Genomic DNA, 22671 nt, shown 5'->3' with positions numbered 1-22671 from the left:
GGGGACGACAGAGGATGAGATGGCTGGATGGCATCACTGACTCAATGGACGTGAGTCTGAGTGAACTCCGGGAGTTGGTGATGGACAGGGAGGCCTGGTGTGCTGCGATTCATGGGGTCGCAAAGAGTCAGACACGACTAAGCGACTAAATTGAACTGAACTGAAAACTTGATTCAAGGAATTAAGAGCTACACAAAATTATTAGATATTAAGTTAGCTACAAAATATATGTTGTATCATGACAGATATAGCAAATATTTTATAATAACTATAAATAGAATATAACCTTTAAATTGTGAACTACTGAGTATAGTTGTAGCATATAATGTTGTATATCAGCAATATTTCAATGAAAAAAATCTCTTTGAATCAACCCAAGTGATCATAAATGGATAAACAGATTGAAAATATTGGGGTATATTCATATATTATAATTCTTCACAGCAAGATACAGGAATGAACACTTGATACAATGAGCCACATAAAAGGATAACCTCAAAATAATTTAGCTGAGTTAAATAAGCCAGACAAAATGAATACAGACTGTATGACTCCCGTTTTATCTAGATGCACACTAATCTACAGTGACTGAAAGCAGGTAAACTGTTATCTGCGGAGACAGGGATGCAGGAAGACATGTGAGGGAGACAATTGCAAAAGGAAATACATTTCTAGGAGTGATAAATATGTTCATTATCTTGAATGTGGTGATGATTTAATCACCTATTCAAACAAAACTGTAAAACCTATCAAATTGTACATTTTAAATATATACACTTTATTATACGCCAATTACATTTTGAAAAAGCTTTTAAACCAAACAGGATTCACAGGAATGTGTAAGGTATATACAGAACTGCAATTCTAAGGCTTCCTGGATACCCTGTAACATATACCTGAAGTTTCATACTAGCCATGTGCTATTTAACATTTATTATTACACTGAGCATTCCCTGGAGGCTCAGACAGTAAAGAATCTGCCTACAATGAAGGAGACTCAGGTTAGAAAGATCTCCTGGAGAAGGGAATTACTACCCACTCTAGTACTGCCTGGATGGTGGAGCCTGGTGGGCTACAGTATATGGGATCACAGAGTCAGACACGACTGAGTTACTAACACTTTCACTTTTCATTATTATCTAAAGTCACAAACTTTCTGTTATTAATTCTATATTTTATTGTTTTCCTCTTTTCTGACAAGAAATGCAGAGAGGTGGCTCAGTGGTAAAGAATCCACCTGCCAATACAGGAGACACAGAAGACTTGGGTTCGATCCTTAGGTAGGAAAGATCCCCTGGAGGAGGAAATGGCAACCCACTCCAGTATTCTTGCCTGAAAAATCCCATGGACAGAGGAGTCTGATGGGCCATCGTCTATGGGGTAGCAAAGAGCTGGACATGACAGAGCAACACAGCATGACAAGAAATACAAGATTTCACAGAACCATTTTTTCGTGTGTTAGAAAATTTCATAGTAGTGTATTTGTTCCCTTCTGTCTCCATTACAGACTGTGTAATTGTTTTAGCCTATATCAATACTAGATATCTAGCATGATGTGTTGAAAAAAGGGACAAAAATTATTTGCTGAGGTTCTATTATGTACTTATACATTGATTAGGTACTCTCATATTTTTATTTATTTTAACACTCTCATTAGATTTCTAAGGACAAAAAATATTATATCTGTTTATAATGAGGAAATGGTAGAGGCCTGAAGAAATCTACTCAGTTCATGAATACTGAAATCAAGAATGGTGCTCTGCTTCTAGTAATCCCAGAACTGTGGATCTCTTTTTGCAAAGCTGCCTGCTGGTACTGCCATAACATGTTTACCTTCCTATAGGTGGGGAGGGACATCTCATGGTATAAGTTTGACAGAATATGTCAATTTTTCTATATATTGAAATGTACTTACAATGTTAGTCAGTTTTGTATACTAGTAAAGCCTGAAATATTGGATTGTACAGGAGGAAAAGCAGTTTCTACACAAATACAAAATGAAATATATATATATATATACACACACACAAAGAAAGAAAACTAGGCTCCAAAAGCTCAGGTTTAAGGGAGAAAGGTGTTATATCTGGCTAAACCAAATAAAATCTTTGTGACCCTGTGGACTGTAGCCTACCAGGCTTCTCCGTCCATGGGATTTTACAGGGAAGAATACTGGAGTGGGTTGCCATTTCCTTCTCCAGGGGATCTTCCTGATCCATGGATTGAACCTGGGTCTCCTGCATTGTAGGCAGATGTTTTACCATCTGAGCCACCAGGGAAGTCCAAATCAAAACTTATATTCAAAAAAAATTTCCTTCCATCACTCATTTCTCAAATATTTATCCATGCTAGATTCTGTACTATGTACTGGATATTTTAGGGGATAGAAGATATATGGCTCCTACTCTCAAAATTTAGAATTTGGCAAGATAGATAGTCGACTTCATTAGAACCCTTAAAAATGCAATAACATAGAAGCAGCTCATAAATATATCACAGTGAAAGCTGGTAGAAGGTGAAATCTCCAAAGCTGGTAATCATGTAAGTTAGTCACAGATCAACAATATGAATGTTGTAGTTGTAATTGCTTTTAATCAAACACTATATTAGAATACACAAGTGAGCATGCAGTAATGGAGAATGGGAGATACTCAGCAGTTATATAACTAAAAATGCTGCATTCTGTTTCATAGATCATAACCAAACCAGAGAATTTTTGAAGGTTTTAGGAGAGAGCTATACAGCTGATTATTAGAATGCAAAAATAGAACACAAAGCAGAGGGATTAAAGAAAATGAAACTAATTGACCAGAAGAAAGATGTAAAAATTACTTTGCAAACACTTAAACAAAGGACTTTAAATAGTATGTGTTACCCAATATTTCCATTGAAAATATTTTTAAAAGAAAAAAAAAAGGCTTAATTTGTAGTATGAGGATTTTACCTAGACAAAAATAAATGTTTTTGTTTGTATCATTAGAGAGGATAGACATGGCCCTATTAAAATAGGTGAAAACCAGATGACCTCTAATGATCCTTTTCCTTCAAAGATTCTATGATTATCATAACAATATATGCACTCTAGATGAAACAGAGTGGACTCAACATATTCAGCTCCATCCTTTACTGTGTTTCAGAAATGCATTTCATGTTAATTCAGCAACATGGTTAGTGAAAACTTTCCATCTGCCAGTAAGATGCTAAAAAAAAGAAACTGGTGGATGAATAATTTTATACTATAAGGAAGTAGTAAATTCCAGCTGTGAAAGCTAAAAAGCACAAAAAAAGCTCTGGAATTCAAGATTGGCTCTGCCAATCTTCCCCCACACCTGATAGTTTTTTAATAATAGTCATACCTTTAGTCAATAGAGTCACATGTAATTACTTTTGTGTTAAGTATTCCAACCCAGAGATTTTAGTATGTTCATTTCTTTCATTTGTTTCAGTGCCAACAAATACAGCATCCTGTGCCAAGACTTAACAGTATCTTCCAAAAAAGAATCTGGATAGTTCATGCCCAGTGGTTAATTACAAAATTTCACAAAATAAGAAAAAATACTTTCTTATACTGAATTTCAAAAAAAACTGAAAGCAAAGCACAACTTAAAGAACCCTCACTTCTACACAGTGAAATTTTTTTGAGAGAATTCTAAGAGTATTTGCTCATTAGCATGAGCAAATATTCTCTTCTCAATAATCATACAATCTATTTAATTCATGCTAATAATACTCTTACAATATTTTCAAAACTTTCATCATGCAAGTAAAGGTATTTCACACTGTGCTTAATCTCAACATTTTGAACTTCATACTATCAGTTAATCAAGAGGAAGACAATATTTTCAAATGTGTGACATGCATGGCATGGCTGGCAAGCTGTGGATCATGCACCAAATGGTTTAAGTAGTGTATAAGTAGGATGTTGATGGGACCAGATGCCATGATCTTAGTTTTCTAAATGTGGAGCTTTAAGTCAACATTTTCACTCTCCTCTTTCACTTTCAAAAGGCTCTTTAGTTCTTCTACATTTTCTGCCATAAGGGTGGTGTTATCTGCATATCTGAGGTTATTGGTATTTCTCCCGGCAATCTTGATCCCAGCTTGTGCTCCTTCCAGCCCAGCATTTCTCATGATGTACTCTGCATATAAGTTAAATAAGCAGAGTGACAATATATAGCCTCAACTTACTCCGTTCTTGATTTGGAACCAGTCCATTGTTCCACGTCCAGTTCTAACTGTTGCTTCCTGACCTGCATAAAGATTTCTCAAGAGGCAGGTCAGGTGGTCTAGTATTCTCACACCTTTCAGAATTTTCCACAGTTTATTGTGATCCACACAGTCAAATGCTTTGGCATAGTCAATAAAGCAGAAATAGATGTTTTTCTGGAACTCTCTTGCTTTTTCGATGATCAGTCCTATGTTGGCAATCTGATCCCTGGTTCATCTGTCTTTTCTAAAACCAGCGTGAACATCTGGAAGTTCACGGTTCACTTATTGCTGAGGCCTGGCTTGGAGAATTTTGAGTATTACTTTACTAGTGTGTGAGATGAGTGCAATTGTGCAGTAGTTTGAGCATTCAGAAAACTAAGATCTTGGCAACTGGTACAATCACTTCATGGCAAATAGATGGGGAAACAGTGGAAACCGTGGCTGACTTTATTTTGGGGGGCTCAAAAATCACTGCAGATGGTGACTGCAGCCATGAAATTAAAAGACACTTATCCTTGGAAGGAAAGTTATGACCTACCTAGATAGCATATTAAAAAGCAGAGACATTACTTTGGTAATGTACAACAAAGGTCCGTCCAGTCAAGGCTATGATTTTTCCAGTAGTCATGTATGGATGTGAGAGTTGTACCATAAACAAAGCTGAGCACCGAAGAATCGATGCTTTTGAACTGTGGTCTTAGAGAAGACTGTTGAGAGTCCCTTGGACTGTAAGGAGATCCAACTAGTCCATCCTAAAGGAGATCAGTCCTGAGTGTTCATTGGAAGGACTGATGTTGAAGCTGAAACTCCAATACCCTGGCCACATGATGTGAAGAGCCGACTCATTTGAAAAGACCTGATGCTGAGAAAGATTGAAGGCAGGAGGAGAAGGGGATGACAGAGGATGGGATGGCTGAATGGCATCACCAATTCAATGGACATGAGTTTGGGTAAGCTCTGGGAGTTGGTGATAGACAGGGAGGCCTGGCATGCTGCAGTCCATGGAGTCGTAAAGAGTCAGACATGACTGAGCGACTGAACTGAACTGAAGTAGGGTGTTGTGTAGTATTTACTGGCTGCTCAGAAAATTATTCCCTGTGCAATTCTCTTTCATTCCTTCTAGTTTCTTCATTATGCAAAGTTTAGTCATAGAATTGTGAAATACTCAATTCCTGAATATTGATTTTAATGAACTAAAACAAAATACCATTTTACTTAATATTAATATCTCATATTAATATTTATAGAAAATTGTTAATATAATACTATTTCAGATATACACATATTCTGTAACTTATTACTAGTTTAAGTAGAAATATATGAACTAAAATTAGAAATTTGACTGCTTAAGTAAGATATACAATGAATGTAATACAAATACATGAATTTTCTTGCTCCTTGGAAGAAAAGTTATAACAAACCTAGACAGCATATTAAAAAGCAGAGGCATTACATTGTTGACAAATGTCTGTCTAGTTAAAGCTATGGTTTTTCCAGTAGTCATGTATTGATGTGAGAGTTGGACCATAAACAAAGCTGAGCACCAGAGAACCAATGCTTTTGAACTGTGGTCTTGGAGGAGACTCTTGAGAGTCCCTTGGACTGCAAAGAGATCCAACCAGTCAATCCTAAAGGAAATCAGTCTTGAATATTCATTGGAAGGACTGATGCTGAAGCTGAAACTCCAATACCTTGGCCACCTGATGCGAAGAACTGACTCATTGGCAAAGGCCCTGATGCTGGGAAAGATTGAAGGCAGGAGGAGAAGGGGATGACAGAGGATGAGACGGTTGGATTGCATCACCGACTCAATGGACATGAGGTTGGGCAAGCTCCAGGCATTGGTGAATGAAAGGGAAGCCTGGCATGCTGCAGTCCATGGCGTCACAAAGAGTCAGACATGACTGAGCAACTGAACTGAACTGAAATACCAATAATCAAAAACATAAGATTTACTCAAACTTTAATATAGATAGTATCAGTTTGTGTTCTATTTTCTCTCAAGTATCAGTCAAAATCCAGTAACTATATCAAAAGAGAAACATGTATATCCTGATGTTTTGTTTCTTTCTTAGAATAAAGGATTTTGAAGATAAGAGTTGTACTCATATGGATCCATAGAAATGAAAAACTTCAGGTCACAGTGTAGATCTGCTCTCTTTTATCTCTCTAGTAATTGAATATTATTTTTCATGTCAGTTATGCTTTGCATCAAAGGAAACTCACCATGAAGGATTTATGTTCATAATCTTTTTAAAATTTCTTTCAAGAATTTTGGATTTGAAAAATACAAATTTAATTAGAAGGTTAAGATTATTTTTACTTCTGATTCATTGGCTGGTGGCTCAGACAGTAAAGAATCTGCCTGCAATATGGGAGACCTGGGTTCGATCCCTGGGTTTGGAATAGCCCATGGAGAAAGAAATGGCAACCAACTCCAATATTCTTCCCTGGAGAATTGCGTGGACAGAGGAGCCTGGCAGACTACAGCCCATGGGTTCAGAAAAAGTTGGACACAACTGACTAACACTCACTGAATACAAAAAAGCCTTTGACTGTGTGGATGACAACAAACTGTGGAAAATTCTGAAAGAGATGGGAATACCAGACCACCTTACCTGCCTCCTGAGGAACCTGTATGTAGGTCAAGGAACAACAATTAGAACCAGACACAGAACAATGGACTGGTTCAAAATTGGGAAAGGAGTGCATCAAGACTGTATATTGTCACCCTGCTTATTTAACGTTTATTCAGAGTACATCACATGAAATACAGGGCTGGATGACTCACAAACTGGAATCAAGATTGCTGGGAGAAATATCAACAACCTCAAATATGCAGATGATATCACTCTAATGGCAGAAAGTAAAGAGGAGCCAAGAAGCCTCTTGATGAGGGTGAAAGAGGAAAGTGAAAAAGCTGGCTTAAAACTCAGCATTCAAAAAAGGAAGTTCATGCATCCAGTCCCATCACTTCATGGCAAACAGAAGGGGAAAAAGTGGAAGCAATGACAGATTTTATTTTCTTGGGCTAGAAAATTATTCCAGAGAGTGACTGCAGTCATGAAATTAAAAGACACTTGCTACTTGGAAGAAAAGCTATGACAAATCTAGACAGTGTATTAAAAAACAGAGACATAAGTTTGCCAACAAAGGTCCATATAGTCAAAGCCATGATTTGCCAGTAGTCATGTACAGATGTGAGAGTTGGAACATAATGAAGGTTTTGCATTATGATGTTTTTGAACTGTGGTTCTGGAGATCATGAGAAGCCATTGGACTGCAAGGAGATCCTACAGGAAATCCTAAAGGAAATCAACCCTGAATATTCATTGGAAGGAGTGATGCTGAAGGTGAAGCTCCAATATTTTGGCCACCTGATGCTAAGAGCCAACTCATTGGAAAAGACTCTTATGCTGGGAAGATTGAAGGCAAAAGGAGAAGAGGGTGGCAGAGGATGAGATGGTTAGATAGCGTCACAGACTCAATGTGATTAGCAAATTCTGGGAGATAGTGAAAGACAGGGAAGCCTGATGTGCTGCACTCCATGGAGCTACAAAGAGTCAGACATGACTTAGCAATGGAACAGAACAACAAATATTTCAAAGTTATTCAAATAAAACTAGGCAATAATTTACTTTGGCATCCATAATCCAGAAAGAGGTAACACATTTCTGTATCATATTAAATCCTACTATATGTCCCCTGTCTTTACATTCCCATTATTTTCAACATGAAATTTGAACAAGGAACCATATTTGAACAGTGGTCTAATGACATGAAAAATCTAGCCCAAAGACTTTGCATCCCAGGCTTTGATTGGAACACAGATATGACTATCAGAATCATCATCTATAACATATATATCCCCATATCACAAAGCTAACAAATGTTACAGTCACAAGTCTATAATAGGTCTTCTATACATTAATGAGTATACATGAATATATTTTGTCCTTAAGTATTAATGGCAGAAAATATACAGTCTTTTTGTAAACAAAATCTGATACCACTTGGATCCTCAAGCTGATTTTAACATAAAAGCAGAACATAAGTTTATTTTTAAAAATATTTTTATTTTGTATTGGTGTATAGTGAATTAACAAATGATATTGTGATAGTCACAGAGAAAGGACTCAGCCATACATATATATGTAACCATCCTCCTTCAAAGTCAAATTAAAGTTTTCTTAAAGGAATAAACATAATTTCTACACAGAGATGTTTTACCTGGGGGTGTTGCTGAGAAAAGGCAATACAATTCTTCATTTTACCTATTTTCATTCATTACTGTGGGGCTTCCCTGGTAGCTCAGACGTTGAAGAATCTGCCTGCAATGCAGGAGACTTGGGTTCAAACCGTGGGTTGGGAAGATCCCCTGAAGAAGGGAATGGCAACCCACTCAAGTATAGCTGCCTGGAGAATTCCATGGACAGAGGAGCCTGGGGGTCTACAGTCTATGGGGTCACAAAGAATTGGATATGACTGAGCAACTAACACAACACACACACATTCATTTATGTACAGTGTAATCAGATATGGGCTTCCCAGTGGCTTAATTGTAAAGAATCTTCCTGCCAAGACAGGAGATTCAGGAGAAGTAGGTTTGATCCTTGCCTGGGTCAGGAAGATCTCCAGGAGGAGGAAAATAACAACCTACTCCAGTATTCTTGCCTAGAAAATTCATGGACAGAGGAGCCTGGTGGGCTACAGCCCATACTGTTGCAAAGAGTCTGACACGGCTGAGGGCAGAGTACAGCATATAACAAATACACATGGTAGAAAACAAAACTAAATACTGACTGAAAATAAAAATAATAGAATATTCTCTGGAAATTGCCAGCCCAAAGCATATGAGAACAGAACCTTACAAACTAAAAGAAGTACATATTTTTGGTTTTAAAGGTAGTAAAAGGAGGCAAATTTTTATTTTTATTTTATTTTATTTTTTTATCTTTTTTATTTTTTTTAATTTTATTTTATTTTTAAACTTTACATAATTGTATTAGTTTTGCCAAACATCAAAATGAATCCACCACAGGTATACATGTGTTCCCCATCCTGAACCCTCCTCCCTCCTCCCTCCCCATTCCATCCCTCTGGGTCCTCCCAGTGCACCAGCCCCAAGCATCCAGTATCGTGCATCGAACCGGGACTGGCAACTCGTTTCATACATGATATTATACATGTTTCAATGCCATTCTCCCACATCTTCCCACCCTCTCCCTCTCCCACAGAGTCCATAAGACTGTTCTATACATCAGTGTCTCTTTTGCTGTCTCGTACACAGGGTTATTGTTACCATCTTTCTAAATTCCATATATTTGCGTTAGTATACTGTATTGGTGTTTTTCTTTCTGGCTTACTTCACTCTGTATAATAGGCTCCAGTTTCATCCACCTCATTAGAACTGATTCAAATGCATTCTTTTTAATGGCTGAGTAATACTCCATTGTGTATATGTACCACTGCTTTCTTAGCCATTCATCTGCTGATGGACATCTAGGTTGCTTCCATGTCCTGGCTATTATAAACAGTGCTGCGATGAACATTGGGGTACACATGTCTCTTTCCCTTCTGGTTTCCTCAGTGTGTATGCCCAGCAGTGGGATTGCTGGATCATAAGGCAAGTCTATTTCCAGTTTTTTTTTTAAGGAATCTCCACACTGTTCTCCATAGTGGCTGTACTAGTTTGCATTCCCACCAACAGTGTAAGAGGGTTCCCTCTTCTCCACACCCTCTCCAGCATTTATTACCTGTAGACTTTTGGATCGCAGCCATTCTGATTGGTGTGAAATGGTACCTCATAGTGGTTTTGATTTGCATTTCTCTGATAATGAGTGATGTTGAGCATCTTTTCATGTGTTTGTTAGCCATCTGTATGTCTTCTTTGGAGAAATGTCTATTTAGTTCTTTGGCCCATTTTTTGATTGGGTCATTTATTTTTCTGGAGTTGAGCTGTAGGAGTTGCTTGTATATTCTCGAGATTAGTTGTTTGTCAGTTGCTTCATTTGCTATTATCATCTCCCATTCTGAAGGCTGTCTTTTCACCTTGCTAGTAGTTTCCTTTGATGTGCAGAAGCTTTTAAGGTTAATTAGGTCCCATTTGTTTATTTTTGCTTTTATTTCCAATATTCTGGGAGGTGGGTCATAGAGGATCCTGCTGTGATGTATGTCAGAGAGTGTTTTGCCTATGTTCTCCTCTAGGAGTTTTATAGTTTCTGGTCTTACGTTTAGATCTTTAATCCATTTTGAGTTTATTTTTGTGTATGGTGTTAGAAAGTGTTCTAGTTTCATTCTTTTACAAGTGGTTGACCAGAGTTCCCAGCACCACTTGTTAAAGAGATTGTCTTTAATCCATTGTATATTCTTGCCTCCTTTGTCAAAGATAAGGTGTCCATATGTGCGTGGATTTATCTCTGGGCTTTCTATTTTGTTCCATTGATCTATATTTCTGTCTTTGTGCCAGTATCATACTGTCTTGATAACTGTGGCTTTGTAGTAGAGCCTGAAGTCAGGTAGGTTGATTCCTCCACTTCCATTCTTGTTTCTCAAGATCGCTTTGGCTATTCGAGGTTTTTTGTATTTCCATACAAATTGTGAAATTATTTGTTCTAGCTCTGTGAAGAATGCTGTTGGTAGCTTGATAGGGATTGCATTGAGTCTATAAATTGCTTTGGGTAGTATACTCGTTTTCACTGTATTGATTCTTCCAATCCATGAACATGGTATATTTCTCCATCTGTTAGTGTCCTCTTTGATTTCTTTCAGCAGTGTTTTATAGTTTTCTATATATAGGTCTTTAGTTTCTTTAGGTAGATATATTCCTAAGTATTTTATTCTTTCCATTGCAATGGTGAATGGAATTGTTTCCTTAATTTCTCTTTCTGTTTTCTCATTATTAGTGTATAGGAATGCAAGGGATTTCTGTGTGTTGATTTTATATCCTGCAACTTTACTATAGTCATTGATTAGTTCTAGTAATTTTCTGGTGGAGTCTTTAGGGTTTTCTATGTAGAGAATCATGTCATCTGCAAATAGTGAGAGCTTTACTTCTTCTTTTCCAATTTGGATTCCTTTTATTTCTTTTTCTGCTCTGATTGCTGTGGCCAAAACTTCCAAAACTATGTCGAATAGTAATGGTGAAAGTGGTCACCCTTGTCTTGTTCCTGACTTTAGAGGAAATGCTTTCAATTTTTCACCATTGAGGATAATGTTTGCTGTGGGTTTGTCATATATAGCTTTTATTATGTTGAGGTATGTTCCTTCTATTCCTGCTTTCTGGAGAGTTTTTATCATAAATGGATGTTGAATTTTGTCAAAGGCTTTCTCTGCATCTATTGAGATAATCATATGGTTTTTATTTTTCAATTTGTTAATGTGTTGTATTACATGGATTGATTTGCGGATATTGAAGAATCCTTGCATCCCTGGGATAAAGCCCACTTGGTCATGGTGTATGATCTTTTTAATGTGTTGTTGGATTCTGATTGCTAGAATTTTGTTAAGGATTTTTGCATCTATGTTCATCAGTGATATTGGCCTGTAGTTTTCTTTTTTTGTGGGATCTTTGTCAGGTTTTGGTATTAGGGTGATGGTGGCCTCATAGAATGAGTTTGGAAGTTTACCATCCTCTGCAATTTTCTAGAAGAGTTTGAGCAGGATAGGTGTTAGCTCTTCTCTAAATTTTTGGTAGAATTCAGCTGTGAAGCCGTCTGGACCTGGGCTTTTGTTTGCTGGAAGATTTTTGATTACAGTTTCAATTTCCGTGCTTGTGATGGGTCTGTTAAGATTTTCTATTTCTTCCTGGTCGAGTTTTGGAAAGTTGTACTTTTCTAAGAATTTGTCCATTTCTTCCACGTTGTCCATTTTATTGGCATATAATTGTTGATAGTAGTCTCTTATGATCCTTTGTATTTCTGTGTTGTCTGTTGTGATCTCTCCATTTTCATTTCTAATTTTATTGATTTGATTTTTCTCCCTTTGTGTCTTGATGAGTCTGGCTAATGGTTTGTCAATTTTATTTATCCTTTCAAAAAACCAGCTTTTGGTTTTGTTGATTTTTGCTATAATCTCTTTTGTTTCTTTTGCATTTATTTCTGCTCTAAGTTTTAAGATTTCTTTCCTTCTACTAACCCTGAGGTTCTTCATTTCTTCCTTTTCTAGTTGCTTTAGGTGTAGAGTTAGGTTATTTATTTGACTTTTTTCTTGTTTCTTGAGGTGTGCCTGTATTGCTATGAACTTTCCCCTTAGGACTGCTTTTACCGTGTCCCACAGGTTTTGGGTTGTTGTGTTTTCATTTTCATTCGTTTCTATGCAAATTTTGATTTCTTTTTTGATTTCTTCTGTGATTTGTTGGTTATTCAGCAGCGTGTTGTTCAGCCTCCATATGTTGGAATTTTTAATAGTTTTTCTCCTGTAATTGAGATCTAATCTTACTGCATTGTGGTCAGAAAAGATGCTTGGAATGATTTCTATTTTTTTTGAATTTACCAAGGCTAGCTTTATGGCCCAGGATGTGATCTATCCTGGAGAAGGTTCCATGTGCGCTTGAGAAAAAGGTGAAATTCATTGTTTTGGGATGAAATGTCCTATAGATATCAATTAGGTCTAACTGGTCTATTATATCATTTAAAGTTTGTGTTTCCTTGTTAATTTTCTGTTTAGTTGATCTATCCATAGGTGTGAGTGGGGTATTAAAGTCTCCCACTATTATTGTGTTATTGTTAATTTCTCCTTTCATACTTGTTAGCATTTGTCTTACATACTGTGGTGCTCCTGTGTTGGGTGCATATATATTTATAATTGTTATATCTTCTTCTTGGATTGATCCTTTGATCATTATGTAGTGACCTTCTTTGTCTCTTTTCACAGCTTTTGTTTTAAAGTCTATTTTATCTGATATGAGTATTGCTACTCCTGCTTTCTTTTGGTCCCTATTTGCATGGAAAATCTTTTTCCAGCCCTTCACTTTCAGTCTGTATGTGTCCCCTGTTTTGAGGTGGGTCTCTTGTAGACAACATATGTATGGGTCTTGTTTTTGTATCCATTCAGCCAGTCTTTGTCTTTTGGTTGGGGCATTCAACCCATTTATGTTTAAGGTAATTACTGATAAGTATGATCCAGTTGCCATTTACTTTATTGTTTTGGGTTCGAATTTATACACCGTTTTTGTGTTTCCTGTCTAGAGAATATCCTTTAGTATTTGTTGGAGAGCTGGTTTGGTGGTGCAGAATTCTCTCAGCTTTTGCTTGTCTGAAAAGCTTTTGATTTCTCCTTCATACTTGAATGAGATCCTTGCTGGGTACAATAATCTGGGCTGTAGGTTATTTTCTTTCATCACTTTAAGTATGTCTTGCCATTCCCTCCTGGCTTGAAGAGTTTCTATTGAAAGATCAGCTGTTATCCTTATGGGTATTCCCTTGTGTGTTATTTGTTGTTTTTCCCTTGCTGCTTTTAATATTTGTTCTTTGTGTTTGATCTTTGTTAATTTGATTAATATGTGTCTTGGGGTGTTTCGCCTTGGGTTTATCCTGTTTGGGACTCTCTGGGTTTCTTGGACTTGGGTGATTATTTCCTTCCCCATTTTAGGGAAGTTTTCAACTATTATCTCCTCAAGTATTTTCTCATGGTCTTTCTTTTTGTCTTCTTCTTCTGGGACCCCTATGATTCGAATGTTGTAGCATTTAATATTGTCCTGGAGGTCTCTGAGATTGTCCTCATTTCTTTTAATTCGTTTTTCTTTTATCCTCTCTGATTCATTTATTTCTACCATTGTATCTTCTAATTCACTAATCCTATCTTCTGCCTCTGTTACTCTACTATTTGTTGCCTCCAGAGTGTTTTTAATTTCACTTATTGCATTATTCATTATATATTGACTCTTTTTTATTTCTTCTAAGTCTTTGTTAAACCTTTCTTGCATCTTCTCAATCCTTGAAGGAGGCAAATTTTTAAAGTTCTGCATTTCATATTTATTTTTTAAGAAAGCACCTAATACTTCTTATGTATTGCTATACATCTGCAACTAGGGTTTGTGTGTGTGTATGTGTGTTATTTTAAGAGAGTCAAATGTAGTTGGTCAAGGATAAGGGGAGCAGTATGATAAAGATGAACTTTTTCAAGCAAAAATATCACAGAATGTTAAATTTGTGACTCAGTTTCTTTAAAAAAATCTACTGTTTCAACCCAGATATTAAAATAAACCTGTAGTTCCTCTCCTTTACAAATTCAACTGTAGCCTTACTAACAAAAAGCTGTTTTAGGTCTCCTTGCCTTTATTTCAGATCAATTCAGAGTCTGGAATATTCAGTAGGTCTCCTGACTTATTGTAGGGACTCCTTTCTAGCTTTCTGCAAAAAAAATTAAATCTTACAGCTTCCTCTTATTGAGAGGAAAATAATAAAGCATCACCAAATAGTTTCACATTCTTTTGTTTCAGAGACAATCAGCGCATAAAAATTACTGCAGATAATTCATTAAAAAAAGACTAAATGTGTTCCACTTAGACTATTTAATGATTCACATGTAATTCATTCATTTATTTGTACAAAAGCTAGAAGACAATTTCCTGGCCCCATACCTGCAGACAGGCTCTTCTTCAAGGGCTCTATTGGAAGCACCATTTTTATCTTTGGGAGATGTCAAGGTTTGAGGAGAAACATCTGGCATCAAGTGTATAACACAGTCAACAAAACTCAGGAAGGGCTGATTTAATGACATTAAAATTGGGTGTATATACATCACTGCTAATTGTACAGTAGATAGCTAGTGGAAAGCTCTGTATAAGTCAGGGACCCCAGCCTGGTATTCTGTGATGAACTAGAGCAGTGGGATGGGGATCAGGGTAGGAGGGAGGCTCAAGAGGGAAGGTATGCTGCTGCTACTCCTGCTAAGTCGCTTCAGTCGTGTCCGACTCTGTGTGACCCCATAGATGGCAGCCCACCAGGCTGCCCCGTCCCTGGGATTCTCCAGGCAAGAACACTGGAGTGGGTTGCCATTTCCTTCTCCAATGCATGAAAGTGAAAAGTGAAAGTGAAGCCGTGTCTGACTCTTAGTGACCCCATGGATTGCAGCCCACCGGGCTCCTCCATCCATGGGATTTTCCAGGCAAGAGTACTGGAGTGGGGTGCCATTGCCTTCTCCGGAGGGAAGGTATACATACATATATATGTATACAGTTATACTGATTTGTGGTGTTGTATGGCAGAAACCAACACAACACTGTAAATCAACTATCCTCCAATTAAAAATAATAAAAATAAAATGAAAAAGTGGTAGTAGCTAAATAGATAAGCATGAGATAGTCTCCCTGGCTCCTGACATGACCTGGAGATTTGCAGGATCATGTGTGTCTGAGAAGATCTTAGGTCAAGAGTTTTCATATACAGCAGAAATTTATGAGGTTGTAGCTCACCCAAGAATGGAGTCATAGAGAAAAATAGCCGAATCCACACTTAGGCAATGCCAAGGACAGAGGAGCCTGGAGGGCTACAGTATATGAGGTTGCAAAGAGTCGGCCACAACTTAGTGACTGAGCACACACACACTTAAGCAAAGAGTGGTGAGACCAGCACTCCACAGCATGAGTTAGTTACAGTAGAACAACTCATCAGGTAGCAGAGACCAAAAGTGGTCCCAGAGAATATGAGGATTAGAGGCCTTTCTCCTCACCACCTGCTAACATAAACATTCAAAGTCCACCCTTCCAAATAACTAAGAGATATCATAATGCTACATATCTGAAAATTTAAAATCGGTCTCCCGTCAGCCTCCTTTGGCAATCAACCGCCTCATCCCACCCCTCGCACAAAAGTTACAGCCACTAGCAGGGTAGAGGCACTGGATGATGTTCAGATCATTTGTTACTAATCAGAATACATAAATTTGTAACCTATATTTAAATTCAGGAAACATGAATTAAAACAGTAACAGATGTCTTAACCAAACGTATTAACATATGAGTGTGGATTGTTTCCCAAGATACAGAACTTAGTGTATCATCCTTTCTTGCATATGTGAACAAAGGTATTTCCCCCTAGATGATCTTGAAATCATGGAACTAACATTTACTAAATGTCATTCTAAGTAGAAATTAATAAAATTTTTGAAATTAACTAAATTCCCAAGTCACTAAACTCAAATATCATGACTTATTTTACTACAATCATCAGTATCAGGGCTTTTCTCTTCAGTCTCATTCCCAGCCCTCCATCCTAAGTATAACATTTAGTCTAATATTGCCTATAGGATTAACAGCTTCCTGCCTCTAGGCCCTGTCACATCTGCTTTTAATGAACTTTCATGCAAGGTGACAATTAGAGCAACTGTGAAGAGAACTGAAACTTTGAGGGGTCTATAGCACAGTTTGAATAAAGTTTTTTGTACTTTGCTGCTGTTGGTGCTGCTGCTAAGTTGATTCAGTCATGTCGACTCTGTGCGACCCCATAGATGGCAGCCCACCAGGTTCCTCTGTCCCTGGGATTCTCCAGGCAAGAACAATGGAGTGGGTTGCCATTTCTTTCTCCAATGCATGCATGCATGCTAAGTTGCTTCAGTCGTGTCCGACTCTGTACGACCCTACGGGCAGCAGCCCATCAGGCTCCTCTGTCCATGGAATTCTCTAGGCAAGAATACTGGAGTGGGTTGCCATTTCCTTCTCTGCTTTTGTACTTTATTTGCCAACAAATCTGTAATAATTGAAATATGTAGAAATTATCTTTATATGGAAATATATTATTCACATGAACACACTATACTACTAGAATACCTTAAGCCTCAAATTAATATAGAAAGTATAATACCCTCTTTTACAAACTTTTCAGTTCAGTTCAGTTCAGTCCCTGAGTCGTGTCAAATTCTTTGCAACCCCATGAACTGCAGCACGCCAGGCCCCCCTGTCCATCACCAACTCCCAGAGTTTACCCAAACCCATGTCCATTGAGTCGGTAATGCCATCCAACCATCTCATCCTCTGTCATCCCCTTCTCCTCTGGTCCTCAATCATTTCCAGCATCAGGGTCTTTTCAAATAAGTCAGCTCTCCGCATCAGGTGGCCAAAGTATTGGAGTTTCAGCTTCAACATCAGTCCCTCAATACTATAAACTATTAGGTACATATTAATAAATGAATACTAACATGGTAAATTTTTAAAAATACATGCAAATGATATATGACTACTTCAGGACAAGGGGAGGAAGGGAAAGGGGAAGTATAGAGATGGGCATAAGTTGCTATTGTGGGATTTGGATGTTTTAAGAGACAGCTTAGGCCAAATGTTAAAATCTATTAAAAATGGTACATGGTATATAACTGTATAACTTTTTGTACAAGTCTGTATGTTTGGAATAGCTTATAATTTAACATGTACTTTCTTTAACTTAAAATGTTTTTTTTTCTTTATTCTCACAGCTTGAGGACCTTATTCAAATTTCCTCAACAAACATTGAAGGGAAAATGAAAGCAAGCATTGACAGATTCTGTCTTTTAGTTTGAGTGTGTTCAGTGTCATGTTTGAAATCCAGGCTGTGGAAAGTACAAGGCTACTATGGGAAAGCCAAATTCCTCCCACAAGCCCCAGCTAGTGTGATTATAACAAATTCATTAATAAATACAATTAACCAAGCAGCAGGTTGGTTATACATCAAGATGGCTCAAATGCAGCAAAGGACTCTGAACCAACGTGAAAGCAAGACTCTCTTTGATGACACAGAATTTTAAGTAAGATAAAAAGATGTAGGAGACAAGAGAAGAAAGTAGGAAAGGCAAGTGCCAGCACAAAGAGCTGATTCCAGAGAGTGGAGTGGTGAGTACAGAATTGACCAGGAACTCTCACACAGAAAACTGTTTCCTAGGGTTCTAGGAAACACAGATTCTAAACTATAAATCAGGAAGATAGAACATAATGAAAAGACATATTTTGATATCATCTTATCAGAGTCAAATTGTACAAACGTTTCAACTCAGATGACAGAGCGGAAGTATGAATCTAGTACAGATCTGTCAAATCCCGAAATCTGTACTTAAAGGGAAAATGGCAGGCAGGAGGTGGAGGAAGTTTGAAACTAAGATTCCGAATGAAAACCCCAGCGCTGCCACAATTGGAATAATCCACTTGTTGTGGTCAGGGTTTCAAATGTGGCATTGATCTAATCTTGTAATACACAGTGAAATAGCCTTCCAAGAGTCTAGTAAAAGTGTGTATATCTACACACTTATTTTAAAAAGTTTGTTTACCTTTGGGCATAGAGTGAGGAAAGAATAAATAACTTTGGGCAAAAAGAAATAATTTTATAACTATTAGCGACTCACAAAATAAAGTTACCACTACAATATTCCCTTGGTACCCAAAAGGGATTAGTAACCCTACAGATACCAAAAACCATGGTATCTGTCCCTCATACAAAATGGCTTAGGACAGTCAGCCCTCCATATCTGCTAGTGTGGAACCTGATGATAAGATGGACCCACTGCGTTTGCTATGACTGTGAAGGTAATATAGATATATAAATCTATATTTACACAGAAATACAATTAAAAGATGTTTAAAAAATATTTTTCAATTTAAATCCAAATGTGCCAAACGTAGCTTTTATGGATTTAAATTTAACCATCTCGAAAACCAGGTGTACAAGATGGGAAACTATATAGTTAATTTAATTTTTAAATTTAAAATCTCACCATGACTAGTGTACTGGAAAAGACTCTTAAACTATTAATATATTGAATCTACATGTATTCAAAGTGATTCAAATTCTCTTTATGCTAATACAGAAATGATTACCATATAATTTTTATACATATTGAATATTAGTTGTTAAATTTGCAAGTACTCAAGATCTCAAAAATTACACCGGGTTGAATGCAATAGATATGTAGTATTTTGGTAAATATACTAAAAATCAAATAATTTTAAAAATATTTACATATTACTGGTTATTTATTTCCCTATTTAACATGTATACATTGTTACCTTGTATGTGTGCTTCTATACTGTTCTTATTTACAGTTAAAAGCAAAAAAAACCAAACTGTTTAATTTAAGTCAAGTTAGAACAAACTATAATACTGGAACTTTAGAATGGACAGAAGCCAATTAGATATAAAACTATAGATAAATACAAATATTGGTGTTGAAAAATAAGATGTAAGGGCTAGATGATCTCCAAGAGTGAAATAGAATCTCCCCCTAAACTAAGCACAGGGCTAAGAAAATACAGAAAGCAATTGCAATAAAAACTGGTTGCATATGGAGGTGTTGCAACATTTCCTTAATGGAACTTATTGCAAGCCTATGATTCATTCTGCTAGGCCACTTGATATGCAATAGCGAAGCTCATCCCTACTTAGAGGCAAGCTGCATTCTCTCCCACAAGAAACATGTAACTCAAATTCAAATAAAAAGGCCTTGGCATGATAGGGTTAATCTTTAAGGAGTGATGCATTTCTTTCTGACTCAATAAAGCATCAAAAATGAACTATCCCACCAGGGTGTTAACAGAATTAGTAAAAATACATTGCCTTTCTATATGTATTGAAGACAAAAGAAAGGAAAAGTTGGTCTTTTAGCTCCTTGTAAAATAAGGATTGACAAATGCCATGCTAAAATATGATGAAGTTTCTTTTAATTAAATTAGCACCTGTCCACAATAACATTTTAGAGTGGGTTTAAGACAAATTAAATGGTAATGCTTCTTCAATCTATCATCTTTCTGTGTGTATGTAAGTATTTTTATACTGGTCTAGAACTTAAAGCAGTAATTGTGGCTAGGAGAATTCTATATAAATTTATAACAAAATATTTAAATATCTTTTTCTTTATATAGAAAAAATGAGGTGGATTCATGCTATGTTCATAGAGCAGATGCTTTCATGTAAAATAACTTTGCATTCAAGTTCCCTGTCTACCATTTGTTAGCTCTGCAATTTGAGGCAAGTTACTCCTGGCTTTCATTTTTCTCATCCATGAAATAGGGATAATAAAGACTTTAAATGAAGTAATCACTGCAAAGCTCTGAACACATTTCTTGGGCCATACGATGGACATCACATAAATAATAGGCATTATGATGATGATTAATAATTATCAGTTTGAATACTATACTGTTCCAAAACAGTTAAATCACATCAAAGTGAGGAACAAGAATAAAATTTTAAAAAATTCACTCAGTAAATTATTCAGATAGGTAATATAAGTCACTATTTCATGTTCGTTTGGTAAACAAAAATACAAAATACAACAGAGTAAAATAGCCAATAATGTAAACTAGTCTGCAAAGTAGTCTGCGAAATTGATAACTGTTATAGACAAACCAGTGATGGATGTAGTTTGAGGCCATGTGAATTGATTAGGAAGACCAATTCCACAAAAGTAATGAATGGTGGTTTTATGATACTATAAAATGAATAAGCCACAGGAGACAATATTAAACAACAACAACTCTTAAAGACACAATATTGCTTGTGATTATCCATGCAGCTCATGAGTTTTTTTCAATATAATGAAACTTCAAAGAACCTAAAGGTTTCTCATTATGTTGATTTCTCCCAGAAGAGTGAAAGAGTAAGGTGGAATCTAGACGATACATTTAAGACACTTTTATCTTAGAAGCCTGGAAGTTCTCTCTTTAGTTTAGACAAAATTTGTCTTTTCTATTCAATTGCTATATTAAATGCTTTTTTGTCTCCCTCAAAATGCAAAGCTTTTTGGATTCACCTAAAGCGATTAGCCTCAATTAATGTTTACTAGATGTTGGTAAAAATGAGTTACACATAACAATAACTTTCATTTTCTGTTTCACATTTTCAAGATAGAATAAAATGCTTTTAATAAAATGAATACATATTTATTTCTGCAATGTTAATAAGCAATAATAAATTATAAATAAAACAACTGACTTTAAGTGAAAATATTAATGTTTCAGAAACATGCTATCTTAAGTGATTGCTGTCACCTACTGAAATAAGAAAATGCTTTTATTGTCTTCTTCCCCCCACACCCGACCATGTTTAAGGATGAACAATAATCATTGGATAAAAGGACAATTATATGACATTTAAGGAGGAAAGTGAAGTCTAGAACAAGAAGACGAAGAAGGCAATGGCACCCCACTCCAGTACTCTTGCCTGGAAAATCCCATGGACAGAGGAGCCTGGTGGGCTGCAGTCCATGTGGTCGCTAAGAGTCGGACACGACTGAGCGACTTCACTTTCACTTTTCACTTTCATGCACTGGAGAAGCAAATGGCAACCCACTCCAGTGCTCTTGCCGGGAGAATCCCAGGGGCAGGGAGCCTGGTGGGCTGCCATCTATGGGGTTGCACAGAGTTGGACACGACTGAAGTGACTTGGCAGCGGCAGCAACAGAACAATAAGAAAATAGTTTTATTGTTTCTATTCATTAAATGCTAATAGCATGTGCATATGCCTGGAGAATCCCCGGGACAGGGTGTGCTGCAGTCTACGGGGTCGCACAGAGTCGGACACGACTGAAGCGACTTAGCAGCAGCAACAGAAGCATGCTAACATAAGATGATAGTTCTATCTTACCTTTTAGATCTACCTTTTAAGAAAGTTTTGATTGATGCTAAAACAATACTTACCCTTCTGCCTTAACCCTCCATGCTTTTTAGAAAACGGCTAACCTGAGGTTACTGACTCCGAGAACACAGGGATAAAACTTTTAGGGACTCTTTTATACCATAGTTGTATCAGAATTGTGTTCAAATTCGCCTCACTCTGGCCATTTCAGATGATGAGATAAATACAATAAGTAAGATCCGTGGGCACGAAACACTCACCACAGTTAGCTTCATCTGATGCGTCTGCACAGTCCGGATCCTCATCACAAACCCACAGCTTGGAAATGCAATGTTTGGTAGTTTTACACTGGAAGTAGTCTGGAGAACAGCTGTTTTCAGCTTAAAAGGAAAGCATCTATTAAAATTCAGCTTTGGACAAGAATAGATGTTTTAATTTTTAAAAAAATAAATAAATTTTAAGTTAATCAATTGAAAATGTATCTTCTCTTAATTAATAAGCCCCTGACAGTGATAAGTTTTAACTTTTAATTATCTGCAATGTATTCCTTTATCTAATCCAGTAGAAATAAATAAAACATATTTCTTCAATGATGCATTTGATAAAAATAAGAGTTTTCAAAATCACCCTACCCTTGATTAAATACCTTGAAACTAAATTTAAAAAATAATTCAGGTTTTTTCAAAATATGTTTTTTCAGATAAATTTAAGAATTTACACACATTTTTATAAATAGGAAAAGACATAAATCAGAAGATATTAGTGAATGAGAGAATAAAAAGCATAGAATTTATTAAAACCTCTAGTTGTGCTGAGGTTTTGAGAGACGAGGTGAACATCTGACTGAAACTATAAACTGCTTCACAAATCTTCGTCAGTTTAATAGATCAGCTCCTAGAATGGCTGACCATAAAGAACTGGCACTGAC

The 22671-nt window shown here is 36.6% G+C and overlaps 1 protein-coding gene across 1 annotated transcript in view; it reads right to left on the bottom strand.

Annotated features, from left to right (window-relative positions):
* Nucleotides 1-22671, bottom strand: part of LRP1B (LDL receptor related protein 1B) — a 2209913-nt gene that overhangs the window by 230976 nt on the left and 1956266 nt on the right. Inside the window, exon 66 of the mRNA XM_025261770.3 lies at nucleotides 22004-22123. Coding sequence (XP_025117555.3) covers nucleotides 22004-22123 — 120 coding nt within the window. The remainder of the gene's footprint in view (nucleotides 1-22003; nucleotides 22124-22671) is intronic.

This window comes from Bubalus bubalis, chromosome 2, assembly GCF_019923935.1.
Source record: "Bubalus bubalis isolate 160015118507 breed Murrah chromosome 2, NDDB_SH_1, whole genome shotgun sequence".
Taxonomy (NCBI): domain Eukaryota; kingdom Metazoa; phylum Chordata; class Mammalia; order Artiodactyla; family Bovidae; genus Bubalus; species Bubalus bubalis.
The sequence above is the reverse complement of the archived record's forward strand: the minus strand, read 5'-3'. Positions and strand labels throughout refer to the sequence as shown.